The 17,655-nt window shown below is 42.4% G+C and overlaps 3 protein-coding genes across 4 annotated transcripts in view; all 3 read right to left on the bottom strand.

The window, feature by feature from the left end:
- Positions 1-162: 162 nt before the first annotated feature.
- Positions 163-6,185, bottom strand: LOC103519008 (odorant receptor 85b-like). The gene is made up of 8 exons (XM_008484090.2): positions 5,693-6,185; positions 5,025-5,197; positions 4,302-4,560; positions 3,317-3,437; positions 2,382-2,478; positions 1,852-1,956; positions 1,073-1,228; positions 163-195 (listed from the first exon to the last, which is right to left on the bottom strand). The coding sequence occupies exons 1-8, from the start codon at positions 6,033-6,035 to the stop codon at positions 163-165; spliced, it is 1,287 nt and encodes a 428-aa protein (XP_008482312.1). The 5' UTR covers positions 6,036-6,185.
- A 479-nt stretch (positions 6,186-6,664) lies between these two features.
- On the bottom strand, positions 6,665-9,959 carry LOC113471410 (dentin sialophosphoprotein-like). 2 transcript variants are annotated; one of them, XM_026830543.1, is made up of 2 exons: positions 8,809-9,959; positions 6,665-8,495 (listed from the first exon to the last, which is right to left on the bottom strand). In XM_026830543.1, exons 1-2 carry the CDS (start codon positions 9,850-9,852, stop codon positions 7,068-7,070), a joined length of 2,472 nt encoding a protein of 823 aa, XP_026686344.1. In that variant the 5' UTR covers positions 9,853-9,959; the 3' UTR covers positions 6,665-7,067. The 2 variants fall into 2 exon arrangements, with proteins under 2 accessions (XP_026686344.1, XP_026686340.1); XM_026830539.1 differs by having other exon boundaries at positions 6,665-8,741; positions 9,052-9,959.
- LOC103519001 (rapamycin-insensitive companion of mTOR-like) overlaps positions 9,860-17,655 on the bottom strand; it is a 33,457-nt gene continuing 25,661 nt past the window's right edge. The window contains exons 19-24 of the mRNA XM_026830467.1: positions 14,444-14,587; positions 13,693-13,819; positions 13,042-13,180; positions 10,802-11,780; positions 9,919-10,448; positions 9,860-9,865 (exon numbers count right to left, since the gene is read on the bottom strand). Of these exons, the coding sequence (XP_026686268.1) occupies positions 9,860-9,865; positions 9,919-10,448; positions 10,802-11,780; positions 13,042-13,180; positions 13,693-13,819; positions 14,444-14,587 (1,925 nt within the window). The remainder of the gene's footprint in view (positions 9,866-9,918; positions 10,449-10,801; positions 11,781-13,041; positions 13,181-13,692; positions 13,820-14,443; positions 14,588-17,655) is intronic.

Genomic DNA, 17,655 nt, shown 5'->3' with positions numbered 1-17,655 from the left:
ATGGATACCTGGAGAAAAAAAAAATAATAAAAAGGAAATTAATTGTGTTAATCATAAATGCTTGTCCCACAAGCACAAATGTCGTTCCCTGCTTAACGCAGTACCTACGCTAAATTTTACAACTTGACTTGGACTCGAACCACCAACCTCTAGATCTCAAGTTCACCGCGCTAACCACAGCACTGAGGATGGTACCTGTAGGAAAAATGTTGGATAGATAACCTAAACATTTAGATGGCGCAATTCCAATCATCGCATCGAAGATCAAGGTTTCAGTTTCCAAAAGGGAACTGATTTCGCGGATGGCCACAAGTTCCTATGATTAGTCACTCACCATCAGGTAGACCTGATCGGGTCTACCTGATACCTGAAGAGCGCACACACTATCAGGTAGACCTGACAGGTACACCTAATCACGTCTACCTGATACCTGAAGAGCGCACACACTATCAGGTAGAGCTAACAGGTACGGCTGAAATTGATTAACCAGTGGTGTAGTGGTTAGCGCGGTGGACTTCGGATCTGGAGGTTGGTGGTTCGAGTCCAAGTCCAGTCATAAAATTTAGTGTAGTATGTTAAGCAGGGAACGACATTTGTGACGAGGATTTATGCTTAACACAATTGAAATTTCTTTTTTAACATCCATTTGATTAATTATCCAGCCTAGTTAGCTTGGAGGGTAGCGCGTCTGCCTTGTAAGCGCTAGGTCGCGGGTTCGATTCCCACCCGGGGCGGATTTTATCCTAAACAGATAAGGTTCGTTCTCGGAATGGCTGGCTTTCTCCAATCCTGTCTTCCTTCTCTCTTCGATTTCGGGACGATCAGACCTTAGCTATTAGGCGAAATGCACACTAACGCGTTTCATATGTCAATGAACAATGAGTTTCATGAAACTCGGTTTCACCAGTGTGCATTGCGCCCAATATCATCTATCACGAAAGGGGGGCAGGATAGGAGAAAGCAAGCCGTTCTGAGAACGAACCTTATCTGTTTAGGAATCCACCCCGGGCAGGAGTCGAACCTACGATCTAGCGCTTACAAGTCGCTTAAATCATGCTAAATAGAATCTCACCTCTACAAAGGTGTGCAGACAAAGGATGAACATTTTGAAGCCCTCCAATTTCACAGGCTTCAGTGAGCGATTTGTTATAATACGTACAGATCTCTTGAAAGCGGCATCTCCAGTGTACCAGGGAGATTCGTATATGGAATTCACGATGATGTGTTGCTGAAAGAAGTCAGATTATAATTAAATCCGATTAAAACAAACGATTTTTTTTTCTCACAAGAGGCAGTTTTTTGACGGCCATAGTGACCATGGCCAATGGTCATATCAAGTTTTTATCATTTAAGTCCTTCGTCTTTTCGTTAGGATTTCAACCAGGTCCCCAAATGGTCTTCACGAGACTGAGTGTTCCCGGAGTAGTCAGCATATTGTCCCACACTGTTACTTGTCCAGATTCAGGCTGGTATAACAGACCTATTTGTAAGCCTAATACGAGCCCGTCCGACGTAAGTTTCACAAGGTTTTTTTTTCGAATGTCCTGTAGGCAATGCGATTGAAAGTGTTCCCACCCACTACACACGACACGATTTTTTTTTTCGAACGACACAGAATGTCCTTGAAGGCAATGTAATGAGAATGTTCCCACTACACACGACACGATTTTTTTTTTTTTTTCGAACGACAAGAGGCAGGCTCTATCAAGAGGGAACGGGCTCGGTTCCCTTACCCAAGGCCGTATTTAGGGGGCCAAACTCTGAAAATCTGGAGCATCACCCCCGGACATATCACTGTTTAAACTCTTAAAACCCCCTAAAAAAAAATCCTGGAAACGGGCCTGGACTTACAAAATGAATTAACATTTCGCCGAAGAAGTTGTTGGAAAATTGATGCACTATACAGATCACGAGGAACAAGTACATTTTGACTGTATCGATAAACGCTACCGTCATCTGCAAAACAAAGTAAATGGTATCAAGATTAATAATAATACGAAACAATTGTACCTCTTGTACCTGAATAATAAATAAATAAATAAAGCACTGTTTATAGTAATACTAATACTAAAAATTTCCAAATTGATAGAAGGAACTGTATGAACGGATTAGCGTCCCGAAATCGAAGAGAGAGGACAGGATAGGACAAAGCCAGCCGTTCCTAGAACGAACCTTGAACTGTCAAGGATAAACTACGCCCCGAGCGGGAGTCGAATCCACGACCTAGCGCTTACAAGGCAGGCGCTCTACCCTTCTAAGCGAACTAGGCTGGTAAATCGTTTTTTTCAAGAGGTTTGATAGAGGAAACTGGAACTGCTAGGGTCTTATTATCCCGAAATCGAAGAGAGAAGGAAGACAGGATAGGAGAAAGCCAGCCGTACCTGGGTTTGAAAGAGAGCGAAACTAAGCGAGAGAATCGCATGAAGAAAATCGATTCCTATGGTGGAACTGAACAAGATTTCCACCGTGCGAATCAATCTGAAAACACAGAATTAAATCAAGCTGGACGTTATAATGCTTTGGACTTTTCTGAGTCAGGAATTAGGTCGTGGTTATGTGCCGGGTTGGGTGGGGTTCGGACTAGTTGAGACAGGATATTGTTTCTACAGTTTGGTAAGGGAGTGGTAACTTAAAAATAAGGTTAGTTTTAGTTTACCAACCTTGACCAAACCAACCCGGTACATAACCACGACCTTAGGCTTGTCTCAAACTGGATGCGGTCGCGCCACCCCGTCTGAAAATTCAAACCAATGAATATGATGTGGATTGGAACACATCACATGCCTTCAGACACACTCCAGTTGTCCAGGGTCTAGGTTTCCGTTGTCCTTGGGATCAATTTAGGTAATTTGAAGAAACCATTTTTTTTCTCATTATTATTATTATTAATAATATTTTTTTTTTTTTTTTTTTTTTTTTTTAATTTTTTTTTTTTAATGATACAAACCCCCACACTAGAAGCTACCAAAGTCGCGCAAGTACACGTGAGCCTTGTCTCAAGGCTGGTATAACTTTGCATGACTTAAATCTCTAAAGCCTTGTCCACACATGGTCCACCGTGTCGATCGAGGAGGTGAATCTATATCTCGTAGTGTACGGATTCAGTCGACGTCGATCGACGGGGTCGACTATGTGTGGACACAGCTTAACAAACAGACACTCGTATTTATGAACAAGAATGATCGTTCTTAGATCAGTCTCAAGTCAAAATTGACCAATCAAATGCCTTGAGACTATGCTTAGCACAAACTTAAGAGCCAGCATTTTGTTCATAAATATGGGTGAAAAATTCCTCTAAAGACTCAACCATACTTACTCAAGTACTGTGGCATGAATTTTAACGATGCTGTTCAAGTTTCGATTTAACACGTGATGTCGGTACTGTCTTAGTGAGTCCTCCAAACGGATGGACTTGCTTACAGTCAGAGAACCAGCATCTATAAAACACAACAACGGAATTCTTATTGTCACAAAATCAAAGAGATTCGTAGAAGCTTAGCCCATCTTTTAGGGCTCTTTGGCCCTACACCGATGCCTCGGAGTGGCCTCTTTGTGTAAGGAATTAAGCTGTCGGAGGCTTAAGTGTAGGGGCAAACAGCCCAAAAGGACGGGTTAAGCAGGTTAAGCTTCTATAAATGTCAGCCCAAAAGCAATCACCCTAGCTAGAGCTGATTGACAGGTGACGAAAAACGCCGACCCCGTCTGAACAAGGGAAAACGGGTACTTTACATATTTCAACGGGTTACTTTCTCGTGTTGACCCAGCACCTAAATGGGAAGTATTGTGTTTCTTATCGCCCATCTGATGAGGGACATAGTACGGGATGGACATGCTACGACACAGACCACATGCGCCTAATGTAGCAGCTGTTTCATTGTTACGAAATAAAAACGGCGGTAAAACACTCATCTTCTTCTTTTTTAATAATAATAATAATAATAATAATAATAATAATAATAAGAAGAAGAAGAAGAAGAAGAAGAAGAAGAAGAAGAAGAAGAAGAAAAAAAAATATCAGCCCAAAAGTAATCACCCTAGGGCTGATTGGCTGACGAAAATCGCCGATCGCGTCTGAACACGGGAAAAGGCGAAGAGTATGGACGCTTAAAAAAAAAAAAAAAGTTTGAACCTCAGGAACGCTTTTGCATTGCTTCAAGGCACATTCTTTTACATCCATGCCTATCCAAGAACGGAAAAGTCTGGTTAGAAAATGTCCGCCCTGGCCGGGATTCGAACCCAGCTCCTCCAGGTTGAGAGTCAATGCTCTTGACCACTCGGCCACAGAGGTGGGCAGTACGTACCCGGAAGCTTCGACATTTGTCTCAGTCTCGTCGCGTGTTCGTGCTTCAATCTCTCATCCAGAATGAACAGAGACTTGAACGATGCGTCAACCAGCTTGAGCTGTCCGCTAATGACGTGGATGAGGTAGAAGAAGAAAGCGTCTATGCTCAAATAGAGAAGGGTACTCATGCTGAACGTGTAACTCTCCAAGGCGAAGATGATTTCGTAGGCGGGACTCTCAGCGATGTTGATCGGGAGCCAGATGTTGATAGGCATCACCTTGGACAAGTGAAAGAGGTGGATAGAATTTGAATAGCAAAATTAGTAGGTAGACCATACATTACGGCCAGGACACTACATACAAGTACCTATATTGAACTTTCGAATTTAAATAAAATAAATGCCGTTTCAATGTGTTAATAATATCACAACTTTTCCAAATATCTCAATAATCAAGCACCCAAGTCCCAATGCTGGCACCGGTCGCTATGCGCATGTATGTATGTTATACATAGCTAATCATTTTCCCACGATGCTGAGTAGGCCCCGCAACAGCCAGTCACGGAATCAATCATTTGCATGAAAGGTACATATTTTTTTACCCCGCCGGGAATCCAACCCGGTCTCCCGCGCGCAAGGCGAGCGCATTGACACCATGGGAGCTGACTTAAGTTTCCAATTTACCTAGATATTATTAATTAAGGTACGGAATATATTTGTGTTTTTGAACCTTTCCCCCGTACCTTGCGGTTCTTGATCGTTAGAGGTGCTGTGGGGTCTATGATGGGGCACATTGGACTGAAGAAGAGGGGGGCGAAATTCCACACGAAGCTAGAGATGATACCTGCGAGGACGTACAGGCTGCTGTACAGAGAGCACGGTCCAATATGAGAGCTCATGGTGAATTTATGGATACCTGGAGAAAAAAAAATAATAAAAAGGAAATTAATTGTGTTAATCATAAATGCTTGTCCCACAAGCACAAATGTCGTTCCCTGCTTAACGCAGTACCTACGCTAAATTTTACAACTTGACTTGGACTCGAACCACCAACCTCTCTAGATCTGAAGTTCACCGCGCTAACCACAGCACTGAGGATGGTACCTGTAGGAAAAATGTTGGATAGATAACCTAAACCAGGCTTGTCCAACCTGCGGCCCGCGAAGGCCCGCCTAAAAAAAATGAACGAAAATGAGAAATAACAGTAAATATATAATGTCAATATTCACGCACTTGTGTCAGCTGCAGAGTGTCCACAGAAATCGCACTAATGTCATCATGTGGTGAGTTTTCATAATAAAATAAAATTATATTATAATTAAATTACACCAGGCCACCCCCCCCCGTGAGTTGATCAGGTCCGCCTGTCAGGTTGAACTGATAGTGACTGGCTGGCCCAAGATACGCTTACCTCGGATCGGGTATTCCTCAAACTGGGTGTGCACCACTTGTACAATACGTAGCAAAGTTTCCATGTTGTACATTAGGAATACCATCTTGTACAGAGCAGACGCTGTCATTGTGAATACATCCACGGTAGAGCTCAACTCCTGCAGGTCCAGAGAGACACAAATCTTCAGGAGTTGCCCTATTGAGACGAAAGCCAGTACGAAGCAAGTAGACCAGGTCATGAGACGGTAGATTAGGAGGACCAACCGGTTCTGACAGTCCAGGGGCCAGATGAAGCAGGTCTTCAGGAGCAAGATGTTGAAGGCCATGTATTGGTTCTTCTGAACTTTGGACGGCTGACTCATGGTTGGGAATGAGGTTTATTTAGCCCGATTTTTTTTTTTCAACAAAATACTCTTTATTTTAGATAAATATGTACAGAAAAAAATCTTACATCAGAAATTATTGGATTATTCCCTGGTGAAATATCTTAAAGGCTCACGGTGAAAGATAAAAAATAGTGGTTGGGTTAAAAAGAGCTCCTCCAAGAGAACCTTATTTTGTAATTTAAAATGAACTAGCACCACATAATGAATAGGCTGAACCTACTATTCTATTCCTTTTGGCAGCGGCTAATCTCTAGTCTTTGTGTTTGAAGTCTTGGAACACGAGAAAATTACAAAATTACAATTTTTCTTAAGGCATGTTTACTAGAGATGTACAGAGAGCGCGTGAGTTGTGACTGTTATGAGTTATACGAAGGACTCTTTTCGGTGGACTATGAGAGTCAATGAGTTACATCCCAACTACTATCTATATCTATAGGGAGGTGAAGACTGAGTTACATAGTTGAGGATCTTCTGACTCATTGACTGAGTAGTCCACTGAAAAGATCGGTTCTTTTTTTACATTCATGAAGAAACAATCGCTATTTATGGCGGCTCTTCATAAACTTAAGTAAGTAAGTAAGTTTTCTTTAACTTGAGATCTCTGTTGTTGTTTGTTTAGGTCAAATCTTGTTTATAACTCGAGTTGTATTCGATTATGTGAAATAAAAGTCAGTTAAACATGGCTGAACTAATGAGATTGTGAGATTTTGCAGTGTTTATGTCCAAAGCGGAATCTCATTGGTTCAGCCATGTTTCACTGACTTTTATTTCACTTAACCGAATACAACTCCGCTCACTCACGCATATCCATAACAAAAGCCCCGTTTAATCACTCATTCCGGGTATAGGAGGTTTAAACATGGCTGAACTAATGAGATTGTGAGATTTTGCTGTGTTTATATCCAAAGCGGAATCTCATTGGTTCAGCCATGTTTCACTGACTTTCATTTCACTTAACCGACTACAACTCCGCTCACTCTTTACGCATATCCATAACAAAAGCCCCGTTTAATCACTCATTCCGGGTATAGGAGGTTTATACACGGACATTTTCCTATGCTGAGACACTACAGGGATTGAAGATGTAGGCTTCATCCGGCAGTCTTCTCCCAAGCCATTGGTTTTAATAAGAGTTATAGGTTTACCTAGATCACCTTGCGTAGGTTTAGCACCTGCATCACTGGATGATGTGAGCGGTAGAGATTTCCTAGCGCTTAGCGCGACAGATTTACAACTGGCGAATTCGTTTGATGTCGTCAGAGGGAGGGACTTTCTTGCGCTCAATGCAAGAGGTTTGCTAGCACCTTCTTCTTTAGGTGACGTATTAGTCTTGGGAACTGATTTCTTAACTGGACCTGTAGTTACTGATTTCGCACTAGATTCTGTGGCTTTCTTACCAGAAGGGCTGGTAAGTTTGTCTGCACTAGGTTCGGTGGTTTTCTTACTGCTGGGTTTGTCTTTGGCTACAGGCTCATTTGTATTGGCAGGTGGAGTTTTTATCGTGCCTTTCCTATCGCTAACAGTCGCGGTTTTATTCAAGTTCTCCTCGCTTGTACTCCCACTGGATTTACTTCCTGTACTAACATCAGATGAGGTTCTTATACTAGTACTTGTCTTGCTATTTCGTTTCGTTTCCTCACTTTTGACACCTGTCTCATTAAGATTCTTCTTGGTTTCAGCATTTTTACCTGTACTATCACCAAGGGAAGCCTGTGTTTGGTCCTTACTAGCTTGCTTCTGACTAACTTCGCCCTGTTTACTTGGTTTAGACTTTGATTCGCCGCCAGCTACTTTAGACCTATTCGACTCAGACGGACTTGTCTCTTTGTTCTTGACCAGAGGTAACTTACTATTATTTTTACCACTATTTCCTTTGCTAGCTGGTTCACTCGCTTTACTATTGGAGTTTTTACTTTTACTTTTCTTCGCTTCGTTCGTTTTGCTCTCTTTCTTTGGACTACCATCGCTGGTGTTATCACTTGCACTGACTTTAGCGTCAGGTTTGGGATCTAAATTTTGACCTGGGTTTGATACAGCACAGGTCGAGGTACGTGTTTCAGTCTTTTGATCAAGTTCATTTGATTGGCTCATAGGATCATATACTTCTTTAGATTCATCCAATTTAGGCACTTTTTCACTCGTTTTTCCAATCTCGTCAGTTTGACCGTCAATTTCTTTCGAGCTTTTATGTTGGTCCTTATCGACACAACTTTCTTTAAGTTGATCCTGTCCTTCCTGTTTGTCTTTATCAACACTACTTTCTGACAACCCTTTACATAGATCTATTCCAGGATGACTACTTCCTACCAATCCCTTAAGTCGATCTGTTCCAGGAACATCGCCGCGTTCTACATCCCGAGGGATTTGCTCTATGACGGCTTCGACTGATATTCGTCGCGGTACACTAGTCTTTTCCCGACCTGTATGTCGATCGAAATTCTCATCACTGCTTTCACTGGATGATAGCGCGTGTTGATTACTAGACTCAGTCTCAGCATGACAAGGGCTCGCGGGTTCTACCACGGAGGCATTCGCGGATTCTACCTCAGAGGGATTCGCGAGTTGTACCACAGAGGAATTCACGAGTTGTACCACGGATAGATTCGCTAGTTGTACCACCGGAGGACTCACTGGTTGTACGTCCTTAGTGTTTTCTACTTGGGACTTCGTCGCGAGTTGTACCTTGGACGTAACACTTTTTACTTGGGGACGGTACACTAGTCTTTTCCCGACCTGTATGTCGATCGAAATTCTCATCACTGCTTTCACTGGATGATAGCGCGTGTTGATTACTAGACACAGTCTTAGCATGACAAGGGCTCGCGGGTTGTACCAGGGAGGCATTCGCTAGTTGTACCACGGAGGGACTCGCTAGTTGTACCACGGAGGGACTCGCTAGTTGTACCACGTTTGGATTCGCTGATAGTACCACGGAACTATTCACTAGTTGTACCACGCTGTTTTCTACTTGGGACTTCGCCGTGGGTTGTACCTTGGACGTAACACTTTTTACTTGGGGCACCCTACTAAGGTCGTTTTCTACTTGGGGGTTTGCAGTACTATCTGAACACAGGGGACCTAAACTTACTTTAGAATCGGAACTATTTTGAGAACTACTCGAAATTGGAGAATTTGGACGATGCAAAGATTTTGGACTATTTACAAAACTTGGATTATTTAGAGAACTTTGCGAAGATTTTGGATTATTTTGAGAATGTGGACTGTGTAGGGAACTTTGATTATTTGTAGAATTCTGACTACTTAGAGAACTTGGATTATTTACAGAACTTGAACTATTTAGAGGTTGGGAACTAAGGGTACTTATCCTACTTTGGCTACAGCTTACACTAGGAGGTTCTATACAGGGAGGAGGACTGTTTGGCACATCCCTCTCCGGAGAAGGCGAAGGCAGACTTGAATCTCTTGGATTCAGACCGGTTGGCAGTGATTGGTTGGAAGCGTCTGTAAGCTGAGAGGTGGTGGGAGTAAGCTGGTGGCTGTAAGCGGAACTTTGGTCGCGTGATTGAGATATGAGAGAGGATTTGTTTATTCTGTCACCACTTGGATCTGTGTTTGAGCTATGAAGAATTGGTGTTTCAATGCCCATAGCTCGAGATATGGAAGTGGGTTCGCTTAACCTGGCACCACTTAAATTTGAGCTATGAAGACTACTCGATGTTTCAATGCCCATAGCTTGAGATATGGAAATATTTTCATGCAGTTCTCGAGAGGTTGAAATATTTTCATTGAGAGCTTGAGAGGTTGAAATATTCATAGATCCACCACTGTCCATATCAGCATCAGGTCTATGAACAAGGAAGGAGGAACTCCCATCACCATCATTAGAAGTTTCCTTCACAGAGGAATTATTAGAGACTGGAACACCATATCTCTCATTCTTGTCAGAAGAAATATTTTCATGCAGTTCTCGAGAGGTTGAAATATTTTCATTGAGAGCTTGAGAGGTTGAAATATTCATAGATCCACCACTGTCCATACCAGCACCAGGCCTATGAACAAGGAAGGAGGAACTCCCATCACCATCACTAGAAGTTTCCTTCACAGAAGAATTATTAGAGACTGGAACACCATATCTCTCATTCTTGTCAGAAGGGATCAAGGCTGAGCTTTCATTTGACACGGAGGGTAAAGGCTCGGCATATTGCCTCGCTCTACAATGTCTGGAAGAGGCTATCGTTTGGTCCAGCAACCCTAAACTAGTCGGATGGTTCTGAGGAGTCGTTGGAACGTTACCACTAAAACCGGTTTGAGGAGTCGGTGTACCACTAAAACCGGATTGGCACACAGATTCGCAGCCCGGATCTGTAGGTAAAGACGTCTGAAGACAGGCATCTAAAGGAACGCTCGGTAGTTGAGAAGTGGACACAGATTTGGGCTGGACATTTCCGCTTTGATCAAGAGGTAGGGAGCGCTGAGACAAGGGCTGTGTCCCTCGACAGTCCGCGGACTGTTCTCCAGGACTAGACAGTACCAGACGTGATGAGCAAGGCTTCAGAAACAGGACATCATCAGATAGCTCGTCTATGCTATCACTTCGGTAAACGGACTCGAATTTCTCGAGAATCAAATCCGATTTGGTTTCGGGACACCAAACTTCGTCACAAGGGTCTTCATAGGCCTCTCCAGGGCAATGGTCCTTATAGGGAACACTTCCAGGGCAGGGGCCCTTATAGGGTACCCCTCCAGGGCATTGGTCCTTATTAGTTGAGAAGTGGACACAGATTTGGGCTGGACATTTCCGCTTTGATCAAGAGGTAGGGAGCGCTGAGACAAGGGCTGTGTCCCTCGATAGTCCGCTGAGGACTGTTCTCCAGGACTAGACAGTACCAGACGTGATGAGCAAGGCTTCAGAAACAGGACTTCATCAGATAGCTCGTCTATGCTATCACTTCGGTAAACGGACTCGAATTTCTCGAGAATCAAATCCGATTTGGTTTCCGGACACCAAATTTCGTCACAAGGGTCTTCATAGGCCCCTCCAGGGCAATGGTCCTTATAGGGAACACTTCCAGGGCAGGGGTCCTTATAGGGCACCCCTCCAGGGCATTGGTCCTTACAGGGCAGATCTCCAACATGCTCAGTCTGAGGTGTACAAGAGGGTTCGATATTTTGAGCGTCTTGGTTCAGTCTTGAATAAGAAGTGTCACATCTAGAATTAGAATCTTCACCAAGTCTTGTATAGGTTTCACTTTTACAGTTGTCAGCCAAAGAGGTGGCACCAACTCCAGAATTTTCCAGTCTTGGCGTTTGAAAAACTCTAGAATTATCCAGTCTTGATTGTGGGGTTTGAACAACTCTAGAATCTTGCGCCAGTCTTGCATGCGGGTCAACAGCTTTAGAATCTTGCGCCAGTCTTGAATGCTTGGTTCCATTACCTTCATCAACAACTCTGGAATCTTTCTCTCCTCTTGAATACAGGGTCCCATCTCCTTCACACCCGTTAAGGTCACATTTCGCCGGCCGAACAATATCGGCAGGCCGACTCTGACCCTCTCCATCTACCCGGTGCGAAGCTTCCCCACCGCCTTCGCTCTCTAGAATCACCTCCAGTTCGCAGGCTGTGGAGGCAGCCTTGTCCAGGTCGGTGTCACACGATGCAGTGTCGCGACGGTCCGATGTGGTAGCGACGTGCGCCAGGTCGTCTGTCTCCAGACTGCAGCTGGGCGAGATCGTGAGGATGGACTTGGGTTCTTCTTGCAGCTGTGAAGAGAGAGGAGGATTGTGTTAGGACTATTGCCTTTTTTTTGAAGAGGTTTGATAAAGGGGACTGTAAATGCTAAGGTCTTTGCGGCACGAAATCTAAGAGGGAAGAAAAACAGGATAATAAGTACCTTTTGAGGTTTGATAGAAGGAACTGTAACGGCTAAGGTCTTTTCGTCCCGAAATCTAAGAGAGAAGAAAGACAGGATATTGGAAAGTACCTTTTCAGGTTTGATAGATGGAACTATAACAACCGAGGTTTTAACGTCCCGAAATCGAAAAGAGAACAGGTTGGAATGCTGGGCGAGATCGTGAGGATGGACTTGGGTTCTTCTTGCAGCTGTGAAGAGAGAGGAGGATTGTGTTAGGACTATTGCCTTTTTTTTTGAAGAGGTTTGATAGAGGGGACTGTAAATGCTAAGGTCTTTTCGTCCCGAAATCTAAGAGGGAAGAAAGACAGGAAGTACCTTTTGAGGTTTGATAGATGGAACTATAACAACCGCGGTTTCAACATCCCGAAATCGAAAAGAGAACAGGGTGGAACAAGAGAAAGCCGTTCCGGAAATCGAACTCGCGACCTAGCGGTTACAAGACAGATGCGCTACCCTCCAAGCTAAGTAGGCTAGATACTCTTTACCTTGTCTATCCTGCTGAGATAGGACTGAAGAGTCTCTTTTTCCTCTGCAGTCTAACCAAGGTCTTATAATGTAATTACATATTACGACATTTGACATGACAGAGTTGCATTTTTTTAAAGTTCCAATTAATTGGCATTGGACATAAATAAATTAGGAGGTAAAGAGGGGATTTATTCGTTTCCTGTTTACTGTGCTTGATGCAGATATAAGTACATAAAACTACATGACTGTTACTTATTTTCTATGTATTATGCCAAAGACAAGACAATCTCAGAGGGTAGGAAGGACAGTTCTGCACACATTTATTACTTTTCGAAAGGCAGAAAGTCTGGCTGGAGGACGTTAAACAGGGGAGAGACCGGCTTAGTTTGGCTGGAGGCTTTAAACAGGGAGAATATAAGCTTGAAATTTCCCTTGCTAAAGAAATAGCAAAGGTTGAGTGAGAATTACATCCACTCGTAAAATTTGTAGCCAAAACCAAATGTCAACCTAAAAGCAATCACCCTAGGGCTGATTGAGACGCTGACGAAAAACGCCAACCCCGTCTGTACACGGGAGAAGGCGAGGAAAAAGAAAGAAAGGCAGATATGACACATGGTAGTGCGTCCGGCCAAGTTACGTACCTCATTGAACGTGGAATCTACGAAGAGGTCCTGAAGGAATCTCCTGGCTTGTAGCCGATGATTACACCACGCCAATATGTTACACACATCCGAGTATACACATACGTCCTGGAAGAGGTCCTTACATGATTGCTTGATCCTGTAAGAAAAAACATGTTATTAGCACATGATTTCCTGAATGATTGCTTGAATGCTTGATCCTGTAATGAAGGGAAAACATATTAGGAGCTCATGATTTCCTGAGGCATGTTTTTTTCATGAGGGTAACCTTTGTAAGAACTGAGTTCAACTGAGGTTTCAGTCAGGCCTTCAAAAATTGTCCAATGTATTTTTTGTTTGTTTGTTTGAAGAGGTTTGTCAGAGGGAACTGTAACTGCTAATAACTGTACTTTTTTAAGCGAATGCAAATATCAAGTTTTTTTTTAAAGAGGTTTGACAGAGGGAACTGTGACTGCTAGAGTCTTATCGTCCCGAAATCGAAGAGAGAAGGAAGACAGGATAGGAGAAAGCCAGCCGTTCCGAGAACGAACATTATCCGTTCAGGATAAAGTCCGCCCCGGGCGGGAAGCGAGATCGCGGCCTAGCGCTACTAACCAACTAGGCTGGCGATTTTATTTGTTTGATCAATGGTAAATGAGACAATAATCTTACGTAAGAAGGCCTTGCTTGCACGTTCTAAACAGGATAGGATTGGCCATAAGTTCTACAAGCCTCAGCAATTCTTTCCTCACACTGGATCGACTCTGACTACTAGAGTCCATCAGAGCCTTGGCAAAACCTGCAGAAGATAGGAGGGAACAAATTATTTCTATGAAAAATAAAGGATTTTTTTTTTTTATTCTACTTATATCTCTACTTGTATGTTTAGTTTGTTATTGTAGCTTTAGGCCAGCCTCTCACTATCAGGTAGACCTGACAGGTTTACCTGATGAGCACACACACTATCAGGTAGACCTGACAGGCGCTGATAGTGAGTGGCTGGCTGGCCTTACAACACAACGCAACGAGACGTTAGAACATCACTAGATAGTAGCTAGCTGTATCAAGTTTGGCTCTCAGCAGCCCGTCCTAATAAGATCCTATTCGTATAAGCTTAACCCACCCTTTAGGGCTGTTTGTCCCTACACCTAAGCCTCAGGTGGTCTTTTTCATGATAACAATATTCTGTACATCAAGGGTGGGGTGGTAGAGAATGCCATAGGCATTAACCCCACCCTTGATCAAACTTTATTATTTTTTTTTTTTTTTACTTATATGTATGTACATTATGTTACCATCATTATGTAAATAAAGTTTGATCTAATTGTTTAATAATAATAATAATATAGAATGATCACTATAAGAATGTTTCAAATACAACTATATAAAAGTTATGTAGGCTGTACCAATTTCTTCAGCTTACCGAAAGCATTATCATGACTGGCCGAACTTTCACCACTGGCAGGCGTGGTCTCACACAGGGCGGGGGTCTTCTGTTGGGGCCAAGGTACCAGGATGGGGCTCTCTCCCTCCCCTCCTACTCCGCCCCCGTAGCTGCTTTCAGTCTCTGCAAAATTAATAATTCAACATCATAACTCTTTAGAAAAGGGAATGGGATTCTATAGGGGGGTGCGGTTCGCCCAGTGGCATCGTGCTCGCTTACCATTCAAAAGGTCCCAGACGAACCGCCATCGATAAAATAAAAATAATAATAAATGCACTCGTATTTCGATTGCAAAAATTGCAACTGGTTACTTTCTCGTGTTTTTGTGTTGACCCAATACATACTTAAATGGGAAGTATTGTGTCCACATAAATAAAAAATCTGGTGTGAACATCACACGACTTTCTATTACATTTGCAGAATACGTAGGTATTTGAAAATGTGAAAAAAAAAAAAAAAAAAAAAAAAAAAAAAAAAACGATTAAAACAAGCTAGTTTTTTGAGAGATAATCAGTTTTTTTTATTGACACGGCCATATCAAGCTTTTAATTTCTTCGTCTTTTCGTTAGGATTTCAACCAGGTCCCCAAATTGTGACGAGACAGACGAGACTGAGTGTTCCTGGAGTAATCAGCATATTGTCCCAGACTGTTACTTGTCCAGATAAATACCTATCTCTTCGTCATGCCCGCACGTTCAAGCATGGTTGAGTGTGTGGCAATAACAGGCAGGTTGAATGACTGAATTTCATCAAGCAACAGGCGGCATTTCAGGCTGTTGCCTGTAATCTTTCTTCCACCACACACGTTCAAGCTTCTTGCTTGACAAGCCGCCTGTCAAGTATGCTTGAGGTTGTGGTTATGTTTATGTACCGGGTTGAGATAGGCAAGGTTGGTAAACTAACCTTGTTTTTAAGTTACCACTCCCATGCCAAACTGTAGAAACAATATCCTGTCTCAACTAGTCTTGTCTCAACCCAACCCGGTACATAACTACAACCTGAACGTGTGTGGCGGGCATAGGGGTTCGACTTTTCGAGTTATAATTATGACTTATCCAGGGCCGTATCCAAGAACTCTTGGGCCCCCTCAATAAAATCCTGGATACGGATATGGACTTACAAAATGAATTAACATTTCGCCGAAGAAGTTGTTGGAAAATTGATGCACTATACAAATCACGAGGAACAAGTACATTTTGACTGTATCGATAAACGCTACCGTCATCTGCAAAACAAAGTAAATGGTATCAAGATTAATAATAATACGAAACAATTGTACCTATTGTACCTGAATAATAAATAAATAAAGCACTGTTTATGCTAATACTAATAATAGTTTTTTTTTTTTTTTCTAGAGGTTTGATAGGGGTAACTGGAACTGCTAGGGTCTTATTATCCCGAAATCGAAGAGAGAAGGAAGACAGGATAGGGGAAAGCCAGCCGTACCTGGGTTTGAAAGAGAGCGAAACTTAGTGAGAGAATCGCATGAAGAAAATCGATTCCTATGGTGGAACTGAACAAGATTTCAACCGTGCGAATCAATCTGAAAACACAGAATTAAATCAAGCTGGACGTTATAATGCTTTGGACTTTTCTGAGTCAGGAATTAGGTCGTGGTTATGTGCCGGGTTGGGTGGGGTTCGGACTAGTTGAGACAGGATATTGTTTCTACAGTTTGGTAAGGGAGTGGTAACTTAAAAATAAGGTTAGTTTTAGTTTACCAACCTTGACCAAACCATACATAACCACGACCTTAGGCTTGTCTCAAACTGGATGCGAAGCCGCGCCACCCTGAAAATTCAAACCAATGAATATGATGTGGATTGGAACACATCACAAAGGCTCACGGTGAAAGATAAAAAATAGTGGTTGGGTTAAAAAGAGCTCCTCCAAGAGAACCTTATTTTGTAATTTAAAATGAACTACCACCACATAATGAATAGGCTGAACCTACTTTTCTATTCCTTTTGGCAGCAGCTAATCTCTAGTCTTTGTGTTTGAAGTCTTGGAACACTTTAACTAAAAATGAGGGGAAACTTTCAAAATTGTCAAACTATTTTAGTGCTCTTTTGTCAAGCTATTGACTGTCCGAAAATCCAAGATGAAAATATACTACCTAATTACCTAAAATGAATTTTTTCGAACTTCATTTCAAAAGGAGCGCAACTTTGAATGTCATCATACATAATTACTAATTGCACATACCTATGCCCTACCTAAATAACAGTTGGTTCCAAAAGTTTCCGGTCCGACCTAGAAAGGGCTATTTTTTGGAAGCTTCAACGACGGGCCTGCATTCCCAAGACTTCTGAATGATGATTATTGAAGAAATCTCTCAAGTATCTTAACACTTTGACCGCCAAGGCCTTTTTGCTTGTGTTAACCCCCACGCCAAGTTTTCTCGCAGTGTCTTGCATATGTGCAAGACAGGCACTTTTTGTGAAATCCGTCTGGTTTTTGTTTGGCGGGTAAAAGAAGGTGACGTGTCAGATAGGTTTTGAAAGTGTGTAAAATTGAGTATCGCGTAGTGATTAAGTTCTTTACACCAGAGTGGGATAATATCCAAATGAAAAATCACTCAAATGAAAAATTACTCAGTGGTGGATTGGTGGTGGTGGTGGGGTCGAGTGGATTGGAACACATCACATGCTTTCAGGGACACTCCATTTGTCAAGGGTTTAGGCATTGCCTTGCCCTTGGGATCAATTTAATTTGAAGAAACCCATTTACTTATGAATTTGTAATGGTGTTTAGGGATATTCTTTTACCTCATTATCCACGTTTAAACAATTTTCAAAAAAGTTCAGGTTAGGGCGTAAGTCACTAGAACACGAACCAAGGTCCTGAGACAGGATATTGTTTCTACAGTTTGGTAAGGGAGTGGTAACTTAAAAATAAGGTTAGTTTTAGTTTACCAACCTTGACCAAACCAACCCGGTACATAACCACGACCTTAGGCTTGTCTCAAACTGGATGCGGTCGCGCCACCCCGTCTGAAAATTCAAACCAATGAATATGATGTGGATTGGAACACATCACTTGCCTTCAGACTTCAGACACACTCCAGTTGTCCAGGGTCTAGGTTTCCGTTGTCCTTGGGATCAATTTAGGTAATTTGAAGAAACCATTTTTTTTCTCATTATTATTATTATTAATAATATTTTTTTTTTTTTTTTTTTTTTTTTTTAATT

This window comes from Diaphorina citri, unplaced genomic scaffold (genome assembly GCF_000475195.1).
Source record: "Diaphorina citri unplaced genomic scaffold, Diaci psyllid genome assembly version 1.1 scaffold63, whole genome shotgun sequence".
NCBI classification, from domain to species: domain Eukaryota; kingdom Metazoa; phylum Arthropoda; class Insecta; order Hemiptera; family Psyllidae; genus Diaphorina; species Diaphorina citri.
This window is presented reverse-complemented; position numbering and strand designations above follow the sequence as displayed.